The sequence below is a fragment of the Dreissena polymorpha genome, chromosome 12, assembly GCF_020536995.1.
Source record: "Dreissena polymorpha isolate Duluth1 chromosome 12, UMN_Dpol_1.0, whole genome shotgun sequence".
Classification (NCBI taxonomy): Eukaryota; Metazoa; Mollusca; class Bivalvia; order Myida; family Dreissenidae; genus Dreissena; species Dreissena polymorpha.
The window spans coordinates 69,625,921-69,635,959 of record NC_068366.1 but is presented as its reverse complement, the minus strand read 5'-3'; the positions used below and the strand labels follow the sequence as shown (position 1 = coordinate 69,635,959).

The 10,039-nt window shown below is 34.9% G+C and overlaps 1 protein-coding gene across 1 annotated transcript; it reads left to right on the top strand.

The window, feature by feature from the left end:
* The first annotated feature begins 4,479 nt into the window (after positions 1-4,479).
* On the top strand, positions 4,480-8,023 carry LOC127853259 (ninjurin-1-like). Its single transcript, XM_052387605.1, has 4 exons — positions 4,480-4,694; positions 5,029-5,142; positions 5,947-6,123; positions 7,098-8,023. Exons 2-4 carry the CDS (start codon positions 5,038-5,040, stop codon positions 7,386-7,388), a joined length of 573 nt encoding a protein of 190 aa, XP_052243565.1. The 5' UTR covers positions 4,480-4,694; positions 5,029-5,037; the 3' UTR covers positions 7,389-8,023.
* The last annotated feature ends 2,016 nt before the right edge of the window (positions 8,024-10,039 follow it).

Here is a 10,039-nt window from a genome sequence, read left to right as displayed (position 1 = left end):
ATTTCAAACGTTTGTTTTATACGGCCAAACGATCACTCATGTTTATTCTGTGTAAAGATACGGATAAAGAATTGACCGTTGATGTCATGAGTTGATGATGAATGTTTATTGTTAATGTCACTGCGGTTGCTGCTGTAGCGGTAGTAATAGCAATGTAAGTAGTGCTGCCGCTTATCAGTCATGAATGTTTAACCCATTTATGCCAAGTGGACTCTCCCATCCTTCTAAATTGGATCAATTTATTTCCAAAATTAGCGATGTCTAGTATATGTATTTCTATATTTATAATGTTTCTTACAGAAAATACTTTAAGCATCATGCGGCGTCTCATCTTGGTCTACGCTGTTTGCCAAGGTCTTATTTCTAGACGCTAACCATAATTGGTAAATTGAACGACACGCAAGTGTACTGATTGCACTTTTTTCGATTTCAGCTGACATAATGTCCAATTGTTTTTGAAAATATTATGTAAAGAAAATAAACAATATACACCAGTAAACAAACGCAATTGTCATTGTTTACTCAAATAATATACTATCATCTAAATTGTATATATATATATATAAACTAAGGTTACCCTGTTCTTATCATGTATTGATTGTTCGAGTACAAGTTACACTATATATTCGTACTTTATAGTAGATTAAAAGTTTAACAATTCATAAAAAACTTAAACAAGTCATATCAGTAAAACAAATACATGCATGTTTTATCATATAGATCAGAATTATTATTTATTTTAAAAAGGTGAACATACTTAAAAGATAAGATAAGATTCACTTAAAGGGGCTTTTTCACGTTTTGGAAATTGACAAAATTATTTATAAAAAAAAATCAGATTCGCAAAGTTTCGTTTTAGTTATGATATTTGTGTGGAAACAGTAATACTGAACATTTACCATGCTCTAATATATCCATTATCTGCATCTTTTGACGATTTAAAGACACCAAAATTATAAAAGCGTGTCAACGAAAAACGATTGAATAATTTAGAGAGTTCTGTTGTTGCCATTATATTTTGGGATACTACGAGGATTGCTTATATAAAGTATAAAATACATCACTCATTGCATGAGCACGGATAGCCGTGTGGTCTAAGCGATGGACTTTTACTCCAGGGGTCAGTGGTTTGAGCCCAGTTGAGGGTTCCTTTTTTTCTTTCTTAAACTTTATTCTTGTTTGTTTACTGGAGATTTTTAGATAACATGTTTACATATATTAATATATAGCATTTAAAATCTGTGAAAAGGCCTTAAACAATTAGTTACGCGTTTTAACGTAAACATTTACTTGAGTTCGAAATAAAATAACATAGTTTCAAATACCAAACATGAATGTATGTTTGTGTATCAGATATGGTGTATGGCAAACATGAATAACAACAATAAATACACCTAAATAACAAGCGCTGTCGAATTACAGCGCGTTTTGAATGTTCTTTTAATTGTAAATGTTATTGACTGATTTAGTACGTGTGCGATTAACGATGGTTATTCCGTCCGTCCCCCCCCCCCCCCCAATTGAATGTGCAATCCATTGACACAAGTTGTATATGTATAATGTTTAATTGCAATAACTCAATTTTATTTTCAAGTTATTTTGTGGAAACAATTACTCAATATCTTCAAACAGTGACCTTTACCCCAAACACTCCATATGAAATCTCATGCTAGATATTATAATAAGACATTTACTGAAAATTCTCAATACAAAAGTTCAATTGTAAAGAATAATTGAGCAGACATTTTTATCAACATTCAGCAATGGTGTACTATGCCATTTGGCGTGCATGGTCCTATTATCCATGTATATACTCATACCAAGTTTCAATGAAATCTGCAAAAGCACTTCCAAGATATGGCTCCGGACGGACGGACGGACGGGCGCACGGAAAGACGGACGGACGGAAGGACGGACGGAAGGACGGACGAACAACGCCAAAACAATATCTCTCCGCCTATGGCGGGGGATAATAAAGTCTTATATTGTGTCCTGAAACACGAATGGAGAGTGTTGAGCAGGAGATTAAACGTTTGTTGATGGTGCATTAGAGTAGAGCAAAGAGGGTGGAAGATCGGGTTTCACGCCAGGATAATAAGGTGTTATTTTGTTAGCTATTTGAAATCAAAATCCATTCATGATAACCTATTTTTTTTCATCAGTACAGGAGGCAGTCGGAAACATTACTGAATGTCCTGAAACAACGGAAGTGATGCTGGGCCATTACTAGGTAAGCTTGTGTTAGATTTTCGAACAAGTAGTAACCTCTCAAAAGATTTTACGTGTGCACCGGACGCCGGGATCGCCGAACAAATAGCACAGTCAGAAAGATTCTTTCAAATTTCGGTTACGTGAAAGACAGGGAAACGGTAACGATGAGTTGGACGGAACTGCGAGAACACACGAGTATTGAACGTGCAACAATCCCAACCGTTAAACTATGTAATAATGCATGCCATTTTGATAAGTGCTCTACAATCTTTCTCAATGTTTGTTGTTGTGAGAGGAATCAGTTGGCATTGCCATAGTGTCATCAAAATAATTTGCATGTTCCTGTGAATGGCTGCTTGTATGGCATAGTTAAACGCGCTGGGTATTAACAAGTGAGTTAAAGGTATTTTTATTTCAAGGGATTTAAATGTATAAGTGTAATTTGGCGCTATTTGAACATTGTATAAGGTCCCAAGAATGTTGGTGAATTTGTTTGGGTGTTCAACATTTTCCTGTCTCACCAATACTTGTTGACCTAATATTTACTTTGGTTCCTTGCAAGTGTGGTCATTGTGAAGTTTTGTTTGACTTTTGCACCTTTTTTAGCAGCAACAAAAGTGTTCATCTGTAACTTATAATGATGTCGGATCCACCATAACGACAATTGATCTCCTCACACAAAATCCTCGAATTAAAGCTGCTTTCTGTGTTCGAAGAGGAAATGATATCCCACTTCAAAAACGAAGATGTACTTCAATGTGTCCTGTAAGAGTGGTAGTGGCAATAGCAAAGGCCATATAGGTTGCGTGTTTGTAGCATAAAACCCTTTCAGTTGTGAGCAAGTATTTCACTTATGAGCATGATTTTCAAAGCATGTATACATATGCGTCCGGTAATACTCGGAACGGATGGCGAAATAGGTTTTATCCAATCCAAGATAAGCATTCAATAGGTGACTAAATATTCTTGATCAGTGTAAACGATGGTCAACAACTAACCTCATCTTAGTTTCCAAGCACATCACCAAGACTTCTTTAAAATCTCACCACGCATGGAAGTATGTTTGTATACACACTTCTATGTAAATATATTCGAGAGTTCTCATCAATTTGATTTATAACCACTAATACATTTTATTGTTTATAATTTGGTGTTTATGTTATCAATATAGTTCCTGGGAATTGTGGACATCCATATTTGAAACGAATTTGCTACTATGTTCGTCTCAAATTTTAATTTTCGGTGTCAACGCGCCTATTTGAATTTCTGTGGATTTTGGTGTGTAAAGAAAGAAGTCTAGTATCTCAAATTTGCACTTGCTTATCAAATAAAACGTGTTCACCGGTCGATTTGTTCACAAATTTATCCTAAATGATGTGTTAATGCGAAAACACAATAGCTTGGTGCGGGTTTAAATCCTAAATGTAGTATTATCAGTTACACTGTTTGAAACTGATGGTGTATGGGATATACACCCTCAGTACTTTCATACCATACGAGAGCGAAGGAGGTGGTGGTGGTGGTGGTGGTGGTGGTAGTGGTGGTGGTAGTGGTGGCGTTGGCGGTGGCGTTGGCGGTGGCGGTGGCGGTGGCGGAGGCGGAGGCGGTGGCGGAGGCGATGGCGAAAGCGATGGCGGCGGCGGTGGCGGCGGAGGTGGTGGTGGTGGTGGTGGTGGTGGTGGTGGTGGTGGTGGTAGAAGTTGTAGCAGTAGTAGTAGCAGAAGCAGCAGTATCAGTAAAAGTAGTAGGAGTTTAAGTAGTAGTAGTAGTAGTAGTAGTAGTAGTAGTAGTAGTAGTAGTAGTAGTAGTAGTAGTAGTAGTAGTAGTAGTAGTAGTAGTAGTAGTAGTAATAGTAGTAGTAGTAGTAGTAGTAGTAGTAGTAGTAGTAGTAGTAGTAGTAGTAGTAGTAGTAGTAGTAGTAGTAGTAGTAGTAGAAGTAGTAGTAGTAGTAGTACTAGAAGTAGTAGAAGTTGTAGTAGTAGTTGTTGTTGTTGTTGTTGTTGTTGTTGTTGTGGTTGTAGTAGTAGTTACAGTAGTAGTTGATGCAGGAAGTTTACTGAACGACTCCCGACAACAAGTGTACTGAATGCAGGTTGTTATATCTCTGCTTACATAATAATGTCCAATTGTACTTTTTTCATATTAAATAATTATCTATCTTAATGACATAATACAATCAAGTTAATTGTAATATTGTTGACAATTTTTATTAATATTTATCAATGACCACATCATATAGCGTTCAAAAGTATAAAAAGAGGTTAATTCACAAATCAAAATATTAGATGCCTTAAAATATTATATAGTGTGTTCACATTTTCTCGCGCTTTAGAATTATAGTTTATAATTTATCTATTTATATAACGAAGACAATAATCATTCAGATTTAAACAAGCTACACAAAGATAATACAATCTTAAAGTATAACTTTTTATATTTACCGGATAGATACTCTAAATTTAACGGATATTCTCTGTTGAAAGGTGAGCGAATACATTTATTATTCTCATTAATTATTTCTTTTTTAATTCGAAATGGATTTATGAAGTCTAAATGAGGTTTACAACTGAAAAAGTATGCATTCGCGCGAAATAATATGTAACAAAAATGAAATTAAATTTATTTTGTCAAGCTATGATGTATGTGTGTTTCTTTATTTAAAATGGAATTTTGAATATTGAAGATTCTCCCTCGTAAATTCTAACCATTACCTGTATACGTTTACAAAAAATACTTTTATTACATCATTTGTGCTTGTAATATATTTCGGAAAGTAAATGTTCAAGTAACGATCTGAAACATCACTTTTTCAAACAGGAGCCAACCATGTCCCAGTTTATAGAGCTTCATAACGAAACGGAAGTGGTCGAGATGACGTCACAAACAACAAACGTTCCGACATCGGAGGATGCCGTTGACGCAACATTTAAGGTACTACGTATATGCATTATACAGTTAAATTTGAAATAATATAGTTTTGTCTCCGGTTTTGAGAATTGATACAACAAAGTTTTAATAATTTTGACTTTCAAATTATTTTTTAAATACTGCATGTGTTTTGTCTTGGTCTTTCTTTTAGTTTACATGGTTATTATGATGGTTATTAAAAGTCAATCTTTGTTTTACACGTCTTGGTGTTTTAAGTGAGTACTTTTAAATGAAAAAAGTATTCCGATTCACTGAGTGAATCAAGCATTTAAATCATATTAATCGTTGTGTATAGCCAATTAGATGGCATAGTGTACAAACATTTATCTAATTCTAGGCGATTAAATATATAAAATTATTATGTTAATAATCCCCAGTATTTTGCTTTCTATCCTTACTTGGGACTACATGTTTACTTCTTGAATTTTATGAATACAGACATATCTTGTCGTCGTTCATCTTAGTTAACCAGTACACAAAGTGAATATAAATGGCAGAAACGTTAATAGTATTGTTACTGCTCACAAATGCTAAGGAACAACGAATCAATTGGAAAACAAATACATGTGTAGTGTGTTAGACAGTTATACATTTCCAATCGTTCACTGTCCGCCTAGATGGGATATTCGCTAAAAAGAGACACCCTTTTACCGAAAAAGACATTAAAGCGGAAAGTCGTCCCCGATTAGCTTATTTGGACTTCACCTGCTTTACCTGAACGACACTTCCGGAAACTGCATTAAGTCCCCTTTTCCCGTGTCTCCCGTATGCTCTATAGTTCACAAATTATCGCATTCCACCTTCCAGAACATGTCTGAGACGCCTAACATCTACGTGGGTAAGCGCAACTTCATCCACCAGTTGATGGACGTCGCCTTGGTGATGGCGAACGTGTCCCAGCTTAAGTCTCTCCTCTCCATGGAGAACAAGGACAAATATTACTACCCCATCTTCGTCTTCATTATAATGTCAATCGGCCTACAGGTAAAAACTTTCGCCATAGTTTTTATGTTCGCTATATATGTATAACGAATCACTATAATATGCGAGAATTGTTTATGCATTGCATAATACGCAAGTATGGCTACAGGAGTGTACGATGATACTAACCGATCATTGTGAGCATAGAAGAATTGCTGATCTATTAAAATGATCGTATTCAAGGATTGTTAATTACGTAATATGATTGGATTTACATATTGTTTATTGTTCTCAATTCGTATATTAGTATAAGGCCACGTTACTATTCTATGAAGTTTTGCTTTGTACAACGTTTGCGAAATACTCGTCAACTACAATTCACAAGTGATAAATATAGTATCCGGCACGAGTTGTCCTATCATACCATATTTTATTAAACGAGTTCGGGAATTGTGTTAGTAAGCGAGCCTTTGGCTAGCTTACTAACGAATTTCCTGGACGAGTTTAATAAAATATCGTTTGATATGACAAAGAGTGTCAGATCTTTTTTATCACATGTTTTTTTATGAGCAAATTAAATAAATATTTACGCAAACAAAATGATAAATCCCGAATGTTGTTAACATTTCTTGACGTCATTTGACCTTGCAACGTAATTTCAGCAAAATAACAAAATGAAATTGGTCAATCGAACAAAAACTAAGCCAATGAAAATGCTTAAAAAGTATATAACACATATTTAAGATAAAAATATTCGTAATGGTTATATTACATGGGAAACAGGGTATAGCATGTGATAAATGCGGGTACGCTATTTTGCAGCGTACATCAATGCATGTATGGTTACGTAAGTGTTATAGCTTACTCGCCGCGACACGACTTGACACTCAGAGTTCGACCTCACGATATAATACGACACGCAACGACATGATTTACGACATGATTTACTACAACTACTACTGCTTCTTTATATGTCACAATACGACTTGATACTCTACTGCCAACAATGCATTGACACCATGCATCTCCCTCCCCAGGTCATATTCACCATCTGCATGCTGATTATCTGGTCCATAGAGAAGAAACTGGACGAGCACAAGGCCGACACCACCGCCGCCGTTCACGACAACGACCGCCGGCAGCGCCTGATTGAGGAGCGCCTCGATAAGTTCTGCAATATCCTGGTGCTGCTCGTCATAGTGTCTAACGTATTCATAACCGCCTTCGGCGTGGAGCCACACGGGGGCGAGGGCAGTGAGGTCAAGGTTATCAGTGTTGGTGCTGGCACGCAGTTGGGGACCGGTGCGGCCGCTGCGGGGCAAACTTAGGACATATGTGTATATTATTGATACTTATCTTGTTTTTTTATCCCCGGTTGATTCTTGTTGTTGTTTTATATAATTTCTTATTCTTATGCAGTTACGAGTTTTTGTATTGAAAAAATATATTTAAATGCAACGAAGCAAAAAGTAATTTTGACAAAGTTACATAAAGTAACATTTAGTTAAGATTGTTATGTGTGAACTGTTGTTAGCTGGATTTGAAAAAAGGTTTAATCACAAAAGTGTGTCGGACGTTCCTCATGTGTTCATTGATGTGTACATACCAACTCAATTGTTCATTGTTATGCAGAATAAAATTAATTATATGATAAACACACAATAATTACTAGTATATCAGACTATAACCAGTTATGTTTAAATATACTTGTACAGGTGTAGATAGTTTAACATTTACACAAACAAAATTTAATTTAACAAAAGAGTAAATTCGGGCCTGCATAAACGATCTGTGTGGTTAGGTAAATGGCAAAACATGTATGTTTGCACATTGCCTAAAATGGTGATAAAGAAAAACCGGACAATGATTATGTTTCATAGTGTATTATTTCTTGTTACATGTTATTATATGTGACATTGGTATTAAAATTGATGTTTTGAATTAAATGAAACTACCTTACGTATTTAGCTAGTACTTAGTGGCATGTAAGGCTAGCACTGTAGCACCACCCTTTTGTGTCAACGCAAATTATGTGTTAGCATTTAGTTGCGTTCGATGTTTCGTGTTGGGTATTAGAATTCTTACTAGTAGGGGTCGCATAAGTACGTCATCAACATGAGTAACTTAAATACCCGTGACGTTTACGCAATGCAACAAAACATATGCTTTTTGAATCGAGGTCTTCACTCAGTTAAATACGAATATGTATCAAGTTGCACATATATGGCTTCGTTCGTTCAAGTTTAAGTTGGTGAAAAAAGTTTTGCTTTTGAGGAACAGAAACATATACCGTGATTCATTCACCTCATATGCAATTCTTAGAGATCGCTTCATGAGAAGTATTTATGTATGAACACGAATTGCAATATTGTATGAGCCTCGCGCTGGGAGAAGCCGACTTAATGCATGTGTAGTTTGCGTTATCATTTTCATCACGTTCTGCTATCTTTTAACATAAAACCAATTGCAGATCCGGTTATTTCTTTACTATAGCAAGAAACTAATTTCAAACGTTTGTTTTATACGGCCAAACGATCACTCATGTTTATTCTGTGTAAAGATACGGATAAAGAATTGACCTTTGATGTCATGAGTTGATGATGAATGTTTATTGTTAATGTCACTGCGGTTGCTGCTGTAGCGGTAGTAATAGCAATGTAAGTAGTGCTGCCGCTTATCAGTCATGAATGTTTAACCCATTTATGCCAAGTGGACTCTCCCATCCTTCTAAATTGGATCAATTTATTTCCAAAATTAGCGATGTCTAGTATATGTATTTCTATATTTATAATGTTTCTTACGGAAAATACTTTAAGCATCATGCGGCGTCTCATCTTGGTCTACGCTGTTTGCCAAGGTCTTATTTCTAGACGCTAACCATAATTGGTAAATTGAACGACACGCAAGTGTACTGATTGCACTTTTTTCGATTTCAGCTGACATAATGTCCAATTGTTTTTGAAAATATTATGTAAAGAAAATAAACAATATACACCAGTAAACAAACGCAATTGTCATTGTTTACTCAAATAATATACTATCATCTAAATTGTATATATATATATAAACTAAGGTTACCCTGTTCTTATCATGTATTGATTGTTCGAGTACAAGTTACACTATATATTCGTACTTTATAGTAGATTAAAAGTTTAACAATTCATAAAAAACTTAAACAAGTCATATCAGTAAAACAAATACATGCATGTTTTATCATATAGATCAGAATTATTATTTATTTTAAAAAGGTGAACATACTTAAAAGATAAGATAAGATTCACTTAAAGGGGCTTTTTCACGTTTTGGAAATTGACAAAATTATTTATAAAAAAAAATCAGATTCGCAAAGTTTCGTTTTAGTTATGATATTTGTGTGGAAACAGTAATACTGAACATTTACCATGCTCTAATATATCCATTATCTGCATCTTTTGACGATTTAAAGACACCAAAATTATAAAAGCGTGTCAACGAAAAACGATTGAATAATTTAGAGAGTTCTGTTGTTGCCATTATATTTTGGGATACTACGAGGATTGCTTATATAAAGTATAAAATACATCACTCATTGCATGAGCACGGATAGCCGTGTGGTCTAAGCGATGGACTTTTACTCCAGGGGTCAGTGGTTTGAGCCCAGTTGAGGGTTCCTTTTTTTCTTTCTTAAACTTTATTCTTGTTTGTTTACTGGAGATTTTTAGATAACATGTTTACATATATTAATATATAGCATTTAAAATCTGTGAAAAGGCCTTAAACAATTAGTTACGCGTTTTAACGTAAACATTTACTTGAGTTCGAAATAAAATAACATAGTTTCAAATACCAAACATGAATGTATGTTTGTGTATCAGATATGGTGTATGGCAAACATGAATAACAACAATAAATACACCTAAATAACAAGCGCTGTCGAATTACAGCGCGTTTTGAATGTTCTTTTAATTGTAAATGTTATTGACTGATTTAGTACGTGTGC

Excerpts from the sequence above, each read along its gene's own strand:
- LOC127853259 (XM_052387605.1), top strand. The coding sequence starts at position 5,038 with ATGTCCCAGTTTATAGAGCTTCATAACGAAACGGAAGTGGTCGAGATG. Across the intron at positions 5,143-5,946 it reads CCGTTGACGCAACATTTAAG|AACATGTCTGAGACGCCTAA; the intron begins GTACTACGTATA and ends TCCACCTTCCAG. Across the intron at positions 6,124-7,097 it reads TAATGTCAATCGGCCTACAG|GTCATATTCACCATCTGCAT; the intron begins GTAAAAACTTTC and ends CTCCCTCCCCAG.